At 32.1% G+C, this 17,979-nt stretch overlaps 5 protein-coding genes across 5 annotated transcripts; 2 read left to right on the top strand and 3 right to left on the bottom strand.

The window, feature by feature from the left end:
• Positions 1 to 5,747: 5,747 nt before the first annotated feature.
• Positions 5,748 to 6,092, bottom strand: MONOS_10787 (uncharacterized protein; the record flags this gene model as incomplete). Its single annotated transcript, XM_067863263.1, has 1 exon — positions 5,748 to 6,092. One exon carries the CDS (start codon positions 6,090 to 6,092, stop codon positions 5,748 to 5,750), a length of 345 nt encoding a protein of 114 aa, XP_067735962.1.
• A 1,382-nt stretch (positions 6,093 to 7,474) lies between these two features.
• MONOS_10788 (uncharacterized protein) lies at positions 7,475 to 8,863 on the top strand (the record flags this gene model as incomplete). The annotated part of the gene is made up of 1 exon (XM_067863264.1): positions 7,475 to 8,863. One exon carries the CDS (start codon positions 7,475 to 7,477, stop codon positions 8,861 to 8,863), a length of 1,389 nt encoding a protein of 462 aa, XP_067735961.1.
• A 917-nt stretch (positions 8,864 to 9,780) lies between these two features.
• On the bottom strand, positions 9,781 to 11,297 carry MONOS_10789 (uncharacterized protein; the record flags this gene model as incomplete). The annotated part of the gene is made up of 2 exons (XM_067863265.1): positions 9,781 to 11,220; positions 11,283 to 11,297. 2 exons carry the CDS (start codon positions 11,295 to 11,297, stop codon positions 9,781 to 9,783), a joined length of 1,455 nt encoding a protein of 484 aa, XP_067735960.1.
• Positions 11,298 to 12,475: 1,178 nt separating this feature from the next.
• On the top strand, positions 12,476 to 12,823 carry MONOS_10790 (uncharacterized protein; the record flags this gene model as incomplete). Its single annotated transcript, XM_067863267.1, has 2 exons — positions 12,476 to 12,699; positions 12,772 to 12,823. 2 exons carry the CDS (start codon positions 12,476 to 12,478, stop codon positions 12,821 to 12,823), a joined length of 276 nt encoding a protein of 91 aa, XP_067735959.1.
• A 919-nt stretch (positions 12,824 to 13,742) lies between these two features.
• On the bottom strand, positions 13,743 to 17,663 carry MONOS_10791fu10792 (putative atp-dependent rna helicase ddx55; the record flags this gene model as incomplete). Its single annotated transcript, XM_067863268.1, has 10 exons — positions 13,743 to 14,467; positions 14,597 to 14,684; positions 14,760 to 14,887; positions 15,080 to 15,730; positions 15,900 to 16,563; positions 16,682 to 16,863; positions 16,917 to 17,039; positions 17,089 to 17,284; positions 17,355 to 17,459; positions 17,512 to 17,663. 10 exons carry the CDS (start codon positions 17,661 to 17,663, stop codon positions 13,802 to 13,804), a joined length of 2,955 nt encoding a protein of 984 aa, XP_067735958.1. The 3' UTR covers positions 13,743 to 13,801.
• Between the last annotated feature and the right edge of the window lie 316 nt (positions 17,664 to 17,979).

Below are 17,979 nucleotides of genomic sequence, written 5' to 3'. Positions count from 1 at the left end.
AACACTGTTAAGTTTCAACACATTTTACAAAAAGTTTTGTTGAGCATTCATTTGTAAAATTGTCTTTTGCAGCAACTGCAATGGATTGAACATGTTAATGCTATTTCTGGACAGAGATAAACAATTTTTAAAAAATCAACAGTCTGAAAAAAGAAATGATATATCAAATCATCACTGAATAAATAGTTATTTGTGAAAATTTTAAAAAATTTCCCCTTGAAATTTACTATCTTTTTTCATTTTATAAGTTTCCCCCATTTTTTTTACAGACATATTTATTTATTTTTAACCTGAGTGACGTACTGACTTTTGACGTGATGTTTTTGATTATTGACGGACGTGACAAAAAATTTCACGTCAGTAAAAGAATTCAATAAAAAATGAAAGTTTGTTTCTTATTGGTGAAACATTTTCAAAATATTAACTTATTATATATTAAAAAACCAATAATGAAAAAAAAAATATTTTTGAAAGAATAATAACCATTACTCATTTTTTAGTGACGCGATCATTAATATCGGAATTTTGATAAGTCACAGAAGTCATCTCGTTACTGACGTCACATAAAGTCAGCAATGTGACATAGTAAGAAAAAGATGTGGAAAGGCAAAATGTCTCGTTTTTAAACAATATTGAACAAACTTTGAAACAGATTTGATTTCTACCATAACATTTCTTATTATCTTGTTGAAAAACTCTTTTCACAAAGAAAATAGCATATGTGAATCCATTAAAACGACAATTTTGTGCAAATTATCGCATCATATAAATATGCATATATTGTGATATGAAATATTGATTTGGTATTAACTGTATCACAATTCATTTAAATTGAAATGTTTTAATTTGTTTTTAATTATAATTGAAAGACTTTTATTGGACGCTAAAGAAGGATAACCATTTGACAATTTTATTTATCAATGCTATCAAAGAGTCGTTGCAATTTGCACTATTTTTAAAGAAAAGTTATTAAATGAAAATTGTTTTTACGAGAATTCCTTTCACTTTGAAAAAAAGAAAATCCACTTTCCTTTTATGGCGCACAAGGCAAGGACACCCATTTAGTGAAATATCTGTATGATTTATTCCAAAGTGAATTATGATCACAATTTTGATAATAAAAAAACGAATAGACTTATAGACTTTTCGCATGAGACGTTGAACTGTTGTAGATCTTCATATTCAAAAAACCATTTATTTTTTTTGCCACGGAATATTTAAAGGTAAATATTTCAATATCCTTTCACAACTTTTCAAAAATTACCATTTTATCATCTCAACTTATTTTCCTCAATAACACTGGCCGCAGCAGTTATAGCTTCAGAAAAGCAGTTCTAAGCGAAGGGAGAATCAGATATATCAAATGGCGCTAGAAAAACAGTTGTTTTTATCCTGAGCTGTTTCTCTATTATTTTCTTTTTACATAGACAAATGGCAGCAGAATTGTATCGATGTGCTCAAGTGTTAGTAAAATAATCACGACTATAATTTTGGCACGCTCAGGAACTCGATGCTATAAGAAGCTTATCAGCTTATTAAAGGAGACAGTTGCACAAGAACAGTAGCAACTCAGCAAAATTGTGTGTAAAATCCACTCTCTTTTTTTTTCTGCATTAACGAATTTTTTTCATTTTGTGGGGACTTAGCTTGCCTTATAACTGTTTATGCACTTCATGATAAATGCACCTGAAGTTTTTCCATTTATCTTTTCACTCAGTCATTTTCATTCTTTCACTTTCCCAACTCCTTTTCTGAAATTATCCTATTGATTAAATGCTATTAAGAATGGATTGAATAAGAAAGCAACGGAAGAGCAGGAGATATTTTTGAAGAATATGTCATCTGACCATTATTTATCGGAATATGTGTTGCTAAAAAACAATGTGAATGAATAGGCAGAAGGAGGTTTCAGCGAAAATCGTGTGGCAAGGTTAATCCTCTCTGAGTTATTATAAGGAAGACACAAATGCAAATGATTATGTGATTAATAAAAAATTGAAGATGCAGAGGATAAAGAAGATACAACAAAATTGACGATTAACAAAAGAAAACGTGTATTTTTTTATAAGAAAAATATTGATAGATAAAGTAATGTGAAATATCAATATTTTTTCTCATCCAAAATTTTCAAGCATTTGTCGAAATCACCTTTTCTATTGTAATTAATCTTTACCTTGTTTGTTTTTCTTGATATCATTTTGATTCGTTCTTCTTTTCCCTTTTTTTTATTGATTTATTCCATTTCGAAATGATGAAAAAACAAAAATAACAATTATGAATTATAAAATGATATGTTTCTCATTTGCTCAAACATTCACAAAGAAAGCATGAAATATCAAACTATAATTCATAATAACATTCTTTGTTAAAATGATCAAATGATTGATAAAAGCTTAAGATGGCATCTCCGTAACCTTCTTCTTTCAACTTTTCAAATATTTCATTTTTTAGTTGTCTTTCTTTTCACTTCTTACACATCATTCTCGCTCTTTCCTTGATCTTTTTGAAATTACAAAAAAGAATATTAGAAAATGACACATGCCTTCGTTTTCCATAGTAGGCAGCTGAATTTCTTTCACAGGTAGATAGAAAGCTCCTGCTTCCAGCAAAATATCAATATTTATGGACTCATTTCTCCACATCACCGTATATCACAAATAAAACTTTCAAATATTAACTTTTCATTTTCAATTTTCTCCCTTTTCAACCGTTCAAGACGAAGTGCCAATTCAACATGTTCTTCGTCAAACAATTGACACTTTCCAAAATAAAGTAGCAATAGCAAATTCCATCTTAATAAAATGCCCTCAATTGCTGTTTCCTTCAGTTTCTCTTCCTTTTTCTTTCCCTTCTCAAATTATCCAAGCTCTTAAAATTTTCTGCTGCCTTTTTCATTCAAATGAAATCAACTACCAAAACTTCTTCTAAATCTTCACCATATATAAATCTGTCTTTTTAAAACTTCCAAGCAGACTGATAAGAAAGACGAGCGAGGCTTATTGACTCTTGATGAAATTTGATAATTTCTGTGATCTCTTTCAAATAGGTCTATTTCAATTCCCTAAATAAAACTACAATTAAATTAATTAGTCAAAAAATCATAAATCAACTCATACTCGATGAATATTTTGTTAAAAGCAGACAATACCATTTCCACCTTCTTTTTTGTTTTTTCATTTTCTTCTTGACTCGAGATAGCTTTCAGAAGGCAAGGAACGCACGAAGAATGCGTTTCCTGGATTTTTTATGCTCATTAAAACAAAGTATTCACAAAGTTCTATCAGATGATTTTCGTTCTGTTCTTTTTTCAAAATATCATTGTCATCAATTAGCATATCTTTCATTTTTTTGCTCAACAATGCTTCTTCAAAAGAATAACATTAAAAACATTTCAATTCCTTGCATCAATCCATGTGCATCAATACAACAGCTGCGTTTTCTATCAAAAACTTCCTTTCTTCGCTCAATTTGCCAAATTCATTGAAAAGAACTTATATAAAAATTGATTTGAATTCTTCTTTATCTATCTCAACAAATGTTCTTCTCATTTCCACAACTTTCTGTTTCTGCTCTTCCTCGTCGTTGAGTTCTAATTATGAAGAGATTTCTACTGATATAAATGATTTAATCAAGAATTCCAACCAAGAGTATTTGCAAACAATAAAAAGTATCGAATTTCTATATATGTCTGAATCTTCTTTGAAATATGATATTCCAACATCACATTTTGTATTTCATGTTGTATAAGCTAATGCGTTGATAGAAAAAATATTCCAACGAGTTAAACTCAAATGCTTCGTGATTATGTTTTTGTTTGTGCACTTATTTTGAACAAAAACATCATTAGCAATGCAATTTCAATGCATAATCTTGAAACATTAAACATGTGACTTCGTAATGGGTCTTCATGAATATATTATCATCGCTTTTTTTTAAAAAAAAATAAAATATAGCATCTATTGTTTGTTATAAATAATTACAAAAAATCAACGTTTGGAAAAAAAAAACCACTGACGTGAAAATAATTCACTGACGAACGTGATAACAAATTTGACAATGCGTCACTCAGGTGTAATTTATTTTTAAGTTCATTGTGAAATATTATTCAAATCACTCTGGAATCCATTTCAAAAATAGTACCATTCATCAATGAATGTTGTTATCCATTCATATGTCAATTCTAAGAGGAATCACACAGTTGTTCCAAATAGGTTCTCTTTGATATGGAAAAAAAAAAGAAAACAAAAAGAATGCACAAGTGTAAATTTCTTAATGCAAAAAACAATATTCAAGAAGAAATATAAACGAATAATTTTTCAAATTAATTTAAAACAAATTTATTTATTTCCAAAAAACAAAGAACGATTCTCAACATAACAAATGCTGAATGAAAGCCTCTGCGACACAAAAATTTAGCATGTTGTTTGTCGGTCGATAAGAATTTCAATTGTCAAAAGTAATTTGAAATTTTTAAAGAAAAAATATGTTTTGATAAAAATTGTTTTTCAAATGTCAAATACAAATTAAACATTTTCTTATTTATATTTAATGTTTTTTATTGAAATTTTGAGCTGGTTTGATGAAACAAGAAAAACAAACATTAATGTGAATTTTTTTATTTTGTTTTTTGATCAATTTCAAAATTGATTTTTTAATGTTATCACATGTGTTGGTGTTGGTATTGTTGGAGTTCGCCGCAATATATTTTGGAAAAGACGTCTCTGGAACTGATTTTCAGAAGATTCAGATTTGAATCGTTGGTTGAGATATGGCTGAATGTTACAGATTAACATGTTAATGGATTTGATGCAAGCCACATGAACTGCACCATTGGAAATTGCAAAACTGATACTATTTCTGGATATGTGAACTTCATTTGATGCATTCTGATATAATTACCGAACAAAAATGTGTGGATTGTCAAGCCTTTTCTTTCGCAGTTTTGCTATAAGTTATATATCAACAGCAGTTCAAATAGGATTTGATGCGTCCGGTCTGTTTTTTTTTTTTTTTTAAGTTTCAGCTTGCACATTGACCATCAAAGGCTTTGTTCTTTTGAATTCTTTAATTCACTAAAACAATCGCGGATCAAGGCTGGTTGAGATCACTGGAGCAGAAGAAATGGTAATAAATCAACTGTTCATATCTTCAGGAATCTCACACTCTTCATTAACATCGGTTCATATTGAGATGATTTATATTTGAAATCAAAAAATTTTTGGAATATGTGAACCGAGCAAAGATCATCTCAAATATTTCGTTGTTTACACATTTTTTTGCAATTAAAGTTTCATATAAGCATTTTGAATTTGCTTTTTATAGGATTGAAAGAATAATTGTGAATGTGCATGATGCTTATTACAAAAGAAAGAGATAGACGTAAATGAATGTGAACAAAATTTAGTGGATGAAAATTGAGTTGTTGTCCTTTGAACATCCACCATCTCAAGCACTCGCGTTGCTGTCCGCGCAACAAGCTGCGCAGACCGCTCACGTGCAACAAACCCCACGGTCCCCGCGATGAGATACCCAACCAGCTGAAACAGAACACCGCACTTCCCCTCAAAGTCAAACGTGATGTTGTGCTCCCTGCAGTTCGAAAAGAGCTGCTTGCGCGGCTCACGCAACAGCTCCGGCTTGTGGAACGGCTGCATTATCACAATGTTGTTTATCACCTCTATAGAGGGACAGGCGCGCACTTTGGCAAAGGCGCCAACAGAGCCAGACGCCAGCTGAGGAGTCTTTCTCTACACACCTGCCACTCCGATATATGAGGCAAAGTTGCGGATAGAACTCGAAAAAGTCAAAGGTCGAGCAGATGCAGAATGCGCTGAATCAGAGGAAGGAGCGCGCACGTGCAAAGCAGCAGTGCCGGAGCGGTGCGGAAGGGAGTAGTTTCCAGACGCTATCTCCATGCCCCCCTGCAGCAGATACGACATCAACCGGAACGCCGGCGAAGCTGCCAGCAGGCCCACCGAAAGATCCACCGCACACATCCGCAGCGACTTCCACTCGTCTTCAAACACACAATACGAAACACCAAACGCCACAATCATCCTTTTCCTGTGAACATCCTTCCCGATCCCACACATAACGTCCCACAGATCTGTCGATGACACACTTTTGTGCTACACAACAATCCTAATTACAACAAACTCATCCATCGTATTTCTCTGCTTGTCGGAATTTAAACGCATCAATGTTTCATCTGATATCAAACATCCGCTCCCTCCCCCTTCTCTTCTCTTCTCTCTCCTCCCAATCGGCTGCTTTCAAATAAATGTTGCAGGCACTATCACATTGGCTGCATCATCACTTCATCAATATTCTTCTTCATAATCAGCTCCATAATCACCATCTTCCTCATCAGTTAATCTCGCCCGCTCTCAAGTGTTCTCCCTTAAAAAATCATCATTCATTCTGGCTGATTCAATTCTATCTTTAACTTTTCATTGTCTTTCAAAAATTGAAAATTTAGTCATACTCAGTTTTTTTGCTTTTCTCACTTTCACGTAATTGAATAACTTTTTTATATTGATCATGTTATATATTTTTATGTTAATTTCAACTTATTGATTTTGATAACGAGGAATAATGAAACTCTACGTTTTATCACTGAATCATCTCGCTGAATATTTTCTTGTTTGCTAAATGAAACGACTCCAAAAAAAGTTTAGAAATTTGTCGAAAAAAATTAAAAAAAAGGATTGAGATTTATGATAACAATTAAATTCATTCTCTCTGTCAATTCTAATAATTAAAGGATTTTCAATGTTTTGTTTTTGAAAATAAATCATAATAATCGAAAACATTTCAGTTTATTGTTAAAATTTCAATAAATAAAATCCACCATTATTTTGTTTAGAATCAAAGTTAACATCGCAGAGAGCGCACAATTCACTTTATGTGGTGCTAACAACCAATCAACAAATTTGTTTAATTCATCATTTTTTGATGACTCGACTGATCTTTCGACCGACTGATCTCGACAAAGATCTGTCGATGATCCATAATAAAAATTACAATTTTTGTGAAAATGGAAAATTAATGATAATTCATTTCAATTGAATGTTATTAATATTCATTGATATTTGAAAAAATAAATAGATGAAATTACATCTATTAATTAATTATAAAGTCAAAAATGATAATTTTTTGAAAAATTTATTATTTATTTATTTCGATTGAATTCTCTGTCGACTTGTCGAGTTATATGTCAAATGTCGGTCTGTCGCAGAGGTATAGCTGAATGAGACCGTTTGTACAAATAATTCATTTTATTTATCAATTTATTGAGATATAATCATTATCATAAACACCTTTTTTTTTGTAGCAACAAAAAGATAGATAATTTTCATTGATATGGATTTTGTATGTGTTTATTGCAATTATCAAAATAATAACTCTAACAAATGTGAAAAATATATCTTATCGAAACACTTTTTTCCCATATTAAATTAATATTTTCCAAAAAATGTCTCTTTGTAATAATTTGAAACAAAACATTCGAAAATGCATTGCAGAAAAGGATATAAATTCACTTCTTGTATACAAGGATATATGCGATCATCTTCATGAAGGAGAAGATGAATATAAGGGATATAAAAGTGTGGAAATTCCATCTGACACGTTATACGAAGAAATGGTGAGATTAATACGATTATATCAACCAGATTCTATTAAGGACGAGGAAGGCGAAATAGAATCGATATGGATGGGCTCAATACCAAAATTTGAACTCCCACAACCTATTGAGGAAGCTATTTTACTTCCGAAATTCGATGGATGCTCTTGCGGGGTATTTTACAAACGTTTTGAAAAACTTGAGATATGCACTGCATGTTCAAGAAATTTTTCATCTAAACTGGATATGAAAGTTCAAGAACCTTATACAAATAAAGTTCGTTCTTTCACATCAAATCTTACAAACAAACTTAATGAAAGCAGTTCGTTTTTGTTTGATGGGAAATTTCATGTATCCGATATTAGAGAAATATATATTAGAGGTGAAATTTGCATGAAAATCAAGAACCGAACAACAACTACACTTTATTCTGGTTTTCCTGCAAAGGCCATGTCAACTGACTCAAATGAAGTGTTTACCGAAATGCTTCCAAACCTTCAATTTGTACCTTACGAAATTATGAAAATTGTGTTTGATGTTTGCAATGAAGATGAGGATAATTGTTTGTCAACATCTCATATTTCGATGCCAGATTCTTCATCAGCAAAAAAAAGATCTGAAGGAATCATTTTGGAGTATGTTCCAACACAAGAAGAAGTTCTTAGATTTTTCTCTTCAATTGGAGTTTACAAGTATCCTTGGGTTCATCGATCCATAACTGGTGATTCTTTAAGTTATATAAAGTCATTATACGAAGAGTGGAATTCTTCTTTAACAGAGCCTCTAGATGGCGTTGTGTATTGTAGCAAAGATTGGTGTTATCATAAACCAAAGGTCATTAAGAAGTATGGAAAATATGCGTGGAAGCCTTCATCGGAAGCTACAACCACGCTGAGGGAAATCAACCAAAAACCAAATAAAATGTTTGAAGTTTATTTCGATGAAGTTGAAATTGAAGGAAAGAAGATCAAGAAGGCTTCCATGAAAACCGTACGAAACCATAAAGTTGGTGATGTTGTAACCGTGTGGTTGAACTTTGATGGCTCTATCGTGAAGATAGTCGATGATGATGAAAACAAACAAACAAAACGTTCTTTTAACAAGCTTAATAATACAGAAAAAGAAGACAGAGGAAAAGAAGAAGAGAAAAAGGCAATGGAACCACCTGCTAAGGACGAAGTCATTCAAAAAGATTCTGAATTTCAAGCTTCTTCTTCGTCTACACCATCTTCAATGTAAGTTACTTCATCTTGCCTCTTTCTTCCATCAACTTCATCAAAAGTTCGCCAAAATTCACAACTTCTCAACATATTTAATAAATGCAAAGTTAAAGGAAAATATGATATTTATTCAAAGGAAAGAATGCAACAGAATTCTAAAGACCGTTTATTGCGAATTAAAATATTTATCAGTTTGATGTAAAGCAATAAAAACCTCCATGAAAAAACAAATTATGAGCGATATGATTTTATTCAAATAGAAGTGTAAATACCTGGAAGTTGATAGGAGTTGTTTATTGTGAACTTTTCCTCATAATTTTAGGATGAGTTTTGTAGTCAATTTAATGTAATTTGATAGCTTCAAATAGAGTTGATGTGATCTGTTAGAAAAATACGATTAAACTATTTTCATAACAGAGCATTCATTTTTCTAAATAGATTTTGATTTTTTTAAATATGGTTGCATGTTTATTGCCTTACCAGTTTTTATGTCGGCCATTCATTTGTCTTTCCCTAACTTATTTCAGTGTTATTCTTTTTTTCTAACTGAATTTTTAGCAGCAAACAAGCAGAAATTGTATTTACATCTACGCATACATAAGTCCGAACAATTTAAAGATTATTTGATTCATGTTCATGTCAGAACAAAAAAAGAAAAAGAAAAAAGAAATTTAATCGGAAAAATTATTCAAATTATTTTAATGGAAAAATGTCAACATTTAATCTTTCAGGTTCACATTGTCCAAAATTATATTTCTTTAACAATTTGAATTTGAAGTTTCCATATACTCATTCAAGTCATTGAGTGGCATTGCAAATCCTTCAAAATTCGATTTCTTGAGATATTAAAATTGCAGGAACAATATTCAAACTTTATTTTTCATTTGTGAAAATTGAACATTTCATTCAAATATCATAAACAATTTCCATATTCTTTCAACCCTTCTTTTTCTTCTTTTGAAGAAAAGTATTGTCAATCCCACCAACGGATGTCTGATGAATGTCTTCAGAAAGTAATTGACTGATTTTTTCATTTTTTCTAGTTCGTTGTGATTGTGACAAGTCGAGGAAAGCATGAATTGGTGTTGGAGGACGCGTATTTAATTCAGTAAAATTTGTATTATGCTCTTCAGAGAAACGATTATCAAATTTGATTGACAAAGATGTTAGTGAAGTCAAAGCTGATGAATTAGCAGCGCTTCCAAAAAGACTTCCATCAGTTATGCTTGTTTCTTTTTTTGGCACTTCAGTTAATGAAGTTGAAGGAATGGGATTAGATTGATTGACATTTTGAGCACAACTAATTTCCGCCAAATTAGAAGATCTCTTCTTCTTCTTCTTCTTCTTCTTCTTCTTCTTCTTTGATAATTGATCTCCGATTGAAGGGATACTTGAATCAACTGAATAAATATCAGGAGAGATTGATTTTTCAGTTAAAACATTAGCCGTATCAAACACATTTGTGGTTTCTGTTGTTCCCATTTGTATTTGGCTTGGAGTTAATTGAGATCTTTCTTCAGCTCCTTTTACTTCATCCAATTTTTCGCCAGAATCTTTCTTTTCAACAGCGTCACAACACGAAAGTCCTTCTTGAGCAGAACTTAGAGACGAAGTGGAAGGTGATTCACTTATCGAACTGTTCTGCTGCTGAGAAGTAGTCAGCGTTGAACGATTTTGAGTTCCTGCTTCCTTGATGTCCTTATTTGAATGATGTCTGTGATGATGATGATGATGATGATGATGATGCCCTTTAGAAGCATTGCGATTTTTCAATGGATTAATGCTGGAGTGACGATTATGCTTATGATGCTTATGATGCTCATGATGGAGGCGACTATTTTGAATACCTTTTAACTTTTCTTGTTTCTTTGGAGATTTTGAAGCATTTTCTGCAAGAATACTTGGTATTACAGAAGTTTCAAGAGAAGTTTGAGCATCAGGTTCCATAAGTGCTGGAGATGATGATAAATGTTTTGATGATGCTGAATTCGAAATAAGAAGTTCTGATGATTTATCCATTTCTGCCCTTTCAACTTTAGAATCGCTTTCTGTTTCAGCATTTGTTGAAGAAATAGCACAACAAGTTTTATCTTCATAAGAGTCACAACTAAAAGTCTTATTTCCCTCACTTTGTTGACCATCACGTTCTTGATCACTTTTTGAGAAGACTTCTGGATTAGAGGATTTTTCGTCCATTTCGTTTGTAGTATTTTGTGAATGATTATCTTCCAATTGTCTAGAATCTCTTTGAATCGTTTCAGAATCAAGTAAAACATCTTGTGCTTGTTGAACGGCAATTGATCCTTTGACATCATTATGCAATAATTCTGAATCCTTTGAAGCCAAAGCACTTTCAGTCAATAAGTCAATGGCGATCTGATTTGGTAGCGGAAAATTTGATTTTAAATCATTTTGTGCATAATCGTATTCAGAAAAACTTTCGGAAGGTTCATGCGAGAAAGTAGATTGTCGATTTTCGAGTAAAAAATGAAATTGATCTCCGTTGCACTGTTTCATTGTTGATTGCTTTGGAGAATTGTCCACTTCAGATGGCTTTCCATCATTTTCTTGAGATTCTGACAGTACAGTCGATGACGAAGCTTGACATTTTGGAAAAAAAGAGGAAGAAATTTCAGAAGTAGAAAAACTCAAAGGACGATATATTTTAAACTCGCGTTGAGATGAAATTGTTTTCATTAAGTCGATTATTCTTGAAGAAGTACTTTTCATAGGATAAAAATGAGATGTGTTGCACAAAGAATCACAAGATTCAGAAACTTGAGGAAACGCGCTGGGATCTGAATTACTGGATGTTGAAAGTTGTGAGCACTGAATGAGTTTCTGCTGCTCTTTATATTTACAAAGCCATCTGTCATAGGAAGTATCTTCTCTATTTCTCTTTCTTTTAGACTCAAATAAGGCCTTTTCTTTCTCTCTGCGCAGTATCTGATCTTGAAGAAGCGAAGGATTTTTTATTAAAAATTCATTGTCATCAATTTCTTTTATTTTAAGTTTTCCTCTTTGAATATTTGGTTCTTCACTTGATTTTTCGATTTTTTGAGTTTGATTCAAATGCTCTAATTCAGCTTCCAGTTTATTTAATTTATCCTTTAATTTTCTTTAAATTTATGGAAGAAAAACTCATTAAACTTTAAAAAAAAGCTCACATACTTATTTTCTTCAGCTAAAGAATTGACTGTTGATTGCATATCTATTTTAATCTAATTAATTCATATATTATATCGCATAAAAATATCAAAAACAACCGTTGTTATGTCATGACTGAGTTTTTGATTTATATCCAGTAAAGGTTGCATTTCAAATAAATGTTCTTCCTTCATTTTCTGAAGATGTTTTTGAAAAGTTTCTCTTTCCTTTAATATTTCCACTTCATTTATATTGTCCGTAAAGAGTCTTTCATTCTCGTTTTCATCATGCATTTCGATAATTCTAATTTTTAAAATTTGATTAACCCTTAATTAAATAGAAATCAAGAACATATTTTCAAATTTTAAAATTTTAGATGATATATCATTTCATCGATTGCATTTTTTGGTTGTTTTTAGTCAAATATATTTTTTGATCAAACATTTTCTCTTTTTCTTTTTTTTCAATTATTAACAACTTATTGATGGAAGATCTATCAGATATATTTCAAGAAGAATTAAAGTTAGAGGAAAACATTATTGAATTTCCAGAATACAAACTTTCTTATCGCATTAAATCAATTCATCGAGAAAATCAACACGTAGCTGCAGCTACTTCAACTATTTTATGGGGAGGAGCAACCGCCTTAGGAGGGTATCTATTGAATCATAAACATATATTTCAAAAAAGATCTGTTCTTGAAATTGGGTTAGTTTTCTGTTCGTATCAATATTCTCTTTTTAAAACTCATTTTTCAATAATTATAATTTGATGAAAAAGATGCGGAATAGGACTACCAGGAATGATTGCATCTCGTATGAATTTTTGTTAAATTATCATTATAACGGAATAATTTTTCCATAATAGAATTTGGTGCCCAAGATGTTTGCTTAACAGACAGTGACAGCTCTCCGTATTTTCTTTCAACAATTGAAGAAAATATTCATAATACCCTCCATTGTTCCGAACATGAAAGTTCATCGACGAGTTCTTGTATTTCTCGCAATTGTGTTTTTCATCAACTCACTTGGACTCGAGACGTGAAACAACTTCCTTCTTTGGATGAACTTTTAGTCAAAAAGCGATGCAAGTTTTGCAAAGATGTTGAAACTTCAAGTGATAAAAACATACACAGTTTCGAACCAACAAAAACAAAACCCTTGCTTATTCTGGCTTCTGATGTGATGTTTGTAATATTATTTTATATGTGTATTGTTTCATTTAAATTCTCAACAACTTTCATAGATACTTTAATACTGACATAAAGGCATTTATTACAACAATTGCTCATTATCTTCACGCTTCACTAGAGCAAAGCATCTCAATGTTGAGTGATTCTTCAATATCTTCTTCGTCATCGTCATCATCATCTTCTTCTTCATCTCAAACATTTGATTTTCTTGATCAGCCATTATCTTGTTCATCATTGCAATCCTATCCAATGTGTTTGCTTTGCAACCATAGTAGTCGATTTTCATATTGTGTGGAGGATTTTGACAAGTATCTGGAAGATAATTCACTTCAGAAAGTTTCGTTTGAGATTTTCGATACAAAAGAAGAAAAAGGCGAAAGCAAAAGTGAAAGCAAAAATTATTCGTGTAGAAATTGGAGACTTAATGAAAAGGGCATTCTCAGATATTTTTCACACGAAGAATTAGAATCTCACGATGCATCAGACTTTCCTTATGTTTTTTATTGTATTATTCCAATAAAAAATGCACCGTAATCATTGTTTCTTTTTTCTTTTATCATTACATTTTGTGAAATGAAAAAAATTGGTGAAGTGAATTGTTGAATTGTTAATGGAAAACTATTTTATTCTTTTGTGAGTAACTGGGTCAAACATAATTCTTCTCATTTGACTCCAACGCTTGTTATGTAATTTTTCCTTTTTCTTCATGCTATTTAAACGCTTAATCTTTTTCCTTTTTTCTTTCCTCAGCCGAATTTCAGCTTTTGTCAATTTTGGCTTTTTGAAATCCATTTCAGGAGTACCCTTTTCATCTGAATGCTGTTCGCTGTTGCTCTTGCTTTCATCTTCTTCCTCTTCATCATTGCTTTCTTGTGAAGATTCTTCTTCTTCTTCTTCCTCGCTTATTTGATCACTGTCATCGGTAAAGTCATCGGAATCATCATCCACATCACTCTCGCTCTCAGAATCCCTTTTGGATTTGTCATTCCAATCAAAACTCTCAGAGCTGACTTGAGAAGAGTGAATGCTACTTGACTCTGATTCAGACGAATTGGGCGATCCATTCGAACTATCATCATCTGAACTTTCGTCAGAATCGGAAAATTCGAGTGAAGATGGCCAATCTGAAGGTATATCCGATGAATCGTCAACCATCCTCCGTTTGAGCTCAGATTCAAATCTCCCTTCTTTCTGCTTCTTCTTCCTCCGATTCTTCTTCTTCAGCATTTTGTAGTCTTTCTCTATCTCCAACTCATCTTGCAAGTTGAAAATATGCCCAGACACCTGAATGTTGCAATTTTTAAAAATGCGAATGGTAAATAAAAGAAAAGTCATTGGTCAAAATTTTCCATAAGAGTGAAAATTTGAAGGAATAAAACAGGAACAAGAATAATCACAATAAAGTCAGCAAACAACTCGCTTCTTACTGAGCATTTTTTTTTCTGAAGCGGAAAGTTCTTTCTTTGAAATCTTTGTGATTGGTCTATCAAATTTATGTTTTCTGCAAATTAAAAAAGAGCAAAGAAATATAAAAATTTCCAAATACAGACAAAAAAAGAAAAAGAATAAAGCATACGCCAAGTCAGTTAATCTTTGAAGCTCTTCAGTCTTATTTGCATACGGAATCCACTTCATTTTGAAGTCTGATGGAACAGGATGGAATTTCCCAATTGCAACTTTTGCTAGTTCAGGCATTCGTGGAATCTAAGTTAATAAGAGTTGAGAATGAACGTTGAAATTGAATCAAACAAACAAACAAATAAAATAAAAATATTAATTTAAAACATATTTTTGTTACAACAAAACAAACAAAAACTACAATATTTCTACACAAAATTTACTCCGAAAAAATAAAAAAAAAAAAAAAAAAATTCATTCACTCAACATGCTTCACACCTCCAAAAGTGCCATCATTTCCAGCACATCAAGCCACGGGAGCAAGCGAAGTGAGAATATTTGGTAGCAGTGGTGCTCATGATATGCTCGCACAAAAGAGACAAACGCTCTTTGGGATGAATCAAACAGCGACCTGTCACACAGAAACTCCCTTCGAAGAAAGGCTGTTACAGCAGACGGAGTGGAAAAGAAGGAATCAATCACTTCTGAAGGAGTGCGTTCAGAAGAAGCTGGCTGTGATGATGAGCTGTCTTTTTGACTGCTGTTGTTCATCAGCTTGTTAAAAGGTGCAGGCAGCTCAACCACAGAATCAATGTTGATTCTCAGATCATTTGAGATATACGGAGAACTAACTGGAATTGCAAGTGCCTCCAAATAATGAGATTGCTGGGAAGATTCTTTTTGCTGAGTTGCATTTTGTGCGCTTTCATCTGTTTTCTTATTGTCAGTCTTCATTTTTTCGTTAAGTTCTTCGCCTTTCACTTTTTTGATGGAGGCTTTCTCATTTTGTAAGTCATTTTCAATGGTTTTTGCCTCTTTATCCTCCTGTTTCATCTCGTTTTCATCCCATTGATGGAGTTTCATCTTTCTTCCCTGCAAAAAATACACATATGGATCTTCTTTTGGTAAAAGAAGCACAAGAGATGAACCCTATTTCGTCACAAAAAAGTTGGCAATCAGAAATTGGAAAATAGACAAATGAAATTCAAGAAATCACTAAAGAGAATAATATTTGATCTCATCAAAAAATAGATAATGCCTCAAGCAGCATTCATTAAAATTTACATATCATCACATCATTGTTAATTATTTAACACACTTTCTTTCCCATTCTTCCAGATCTACCAATTCTGTGAACAAATGTGTCTGGGTTTTGAGGCGGATCAAACTGAACGATCCAATCTGCACTTTCAAAGTCAACACCTCGTGCAACAACATCTGTGGTTAACAGGACGAAGCAGTTCGGTGAATGTATTGATGTTGAACTGGCTGAAGCAGAGGATGATGAAGAAGAAGATTCGAGTCCATGTGAATTGAAGCGTTTGATCACCGACTGCTGAGTCGAAGAAGATGTTCCTCCATGGATGGCAGCGAAGCACGTAGATGGGAAGAATTCATTCGTAACAATTTGTTTTCTTCTTTCTTGTTTCATATTCTTATTTTTCTTTCCTTCTCTTTTCTTGTATTTTTTCCCTTTATCTCCACTAGCTTCTTTCTCTTCTTGATTTTCAGCATCTTCTTCCTCACTTTTTTCTGTTTGATCTTCTTTCGGAACAATAAAAGGAGGGTTTTTGGTTTTATTTCTGTGATCTTCAAATGATGTTAAGACTTCTGTCAGAATTCGATAGAAATGATCCACCATATGTCTTGTAAGGAAAAAGATGATCACTTTGGATCCAGGTTTGGTCCCCTGCCATCTCAAAAAACGGCACAAAAATGCAAATTTGTCATTAGGCTGGCAAATTCGATAGTAGTTCGTGAGACTTTTAATAATAATAATAAAAAAAGATTGCAGTAATGATAATAATTCAAAATAACAACAAATATAAAAATATACACAAGAATATGAAGAATATAACAATAAAAATTTGAATAAGATACCCTTTTGGAATAACGCTTGTGAATGGTGAAGAAGACGGTAAGCCAACTTTTGATTGAGATGTTGATGTTGTTGTTAATGGTTGAAGTTTACCATCAGAAGAAATTCGGATTTCAGCAAAATTTTTCAGGCCTATCATCGCTAATTCTTTGACACTTGTAGTCATTGTTGCACTAAACAAGCCCTAAGGAAACACACGATTTATTCAAAGAAAAAAATAAACTTCACAATTCAAACTGTTAAACGTTGTTTAGGAAGTTCATCCAACACAAATCTTATTGAATCAAAAAATCCAGTATCGAGAAGTCTATCAGCTTCATCAAGAATGACGACACGTACTTCGGACATGGAAATCGAACTCTTTGAGCAAAAAAACATGTTTTTAACTTGTAAAGCACGAGAAACACACTTTTATAAATTGAACAATACACCCCGGAGTCGCAATGACAACCACCTTGCTTTTATTTGCACGAAGAAATTGCTGGCATTTTGTCGATATATCTTTCGTTTTGCTTGCTCCTCCAACAGCAAGAAAAGAAGATATTTCACCTGAAAATTTTGCTAAAAACGGTGTAATAACTTCATTGACTTGCTTTGCGATAATACTAAGAAGTTTAAACATATAAAGTAAACAATTTCACAATAAATTCAATAGCAATTGAATTGTAACATTACCGTGTTGGGACAATTACTATTGAAACTATTTTCCCCTTTTCACTTGAAAGCTCAATAGGTATAATCTTTTCTAAAATAGCTATTACATAACAAAGTGTTTTTCCACTTTAAATTGAATGTTTTTATAATCAAATGAAAGAGATATTTTCGAATAAACCTTCCTGTTGAAGCTTCAACGCAAGCATCTTTCCCTTCAAGTAATACCGGAATGCTGTATCTTTGCACAGATGTTTCATGATTGAATCCTTCCTCAGAAAGAACATTTCTAACTTTGGTGTTCAGAGAAATGCTTGGCAAAAAGTTAGACATTTTTAAATATTGTATTGGTTTGTTGATCAAATCTCAAACACTTAAAAAAAAACTCATACGCAAATAGATTATCCAAAAACAGTTGGAATTAAAAAAACGCAAAATACATTTAAACACTTTAACGGATGAATGATTGAAATAAAATTAAATATGTGCATACAAAATTTTCGCAAAAATTAATTATAAAAATTTTTGTTTTTAAAACTTAAAGTATAAATCTACTTATCCTTTTTAGCTTTATCAATGTCCTTTTGTCCTCCCACTGTTGGTGAATTACGCTGCAGCAGGGTTCGAATAGGAGAAGAAATAAAAGGTG

This window comes from Monocercomonoides exilis (genome assembly GCF_001643675.1).
Source record: "Monocercomonoides exilis strain PA203 chromosome Unknown scaffold2-2631571, whole genome shotgun sequence".
NCBI lineage: Eukaryota > Preaxostyla > Oxymonadida > Polymastigidae > Monocercomonoides > Monocercomonoides exilis.
Note: the sequence above shows the minus strand (reverse complement) of the source record. Positions and strands in the feature narration are given on the sequence as shown.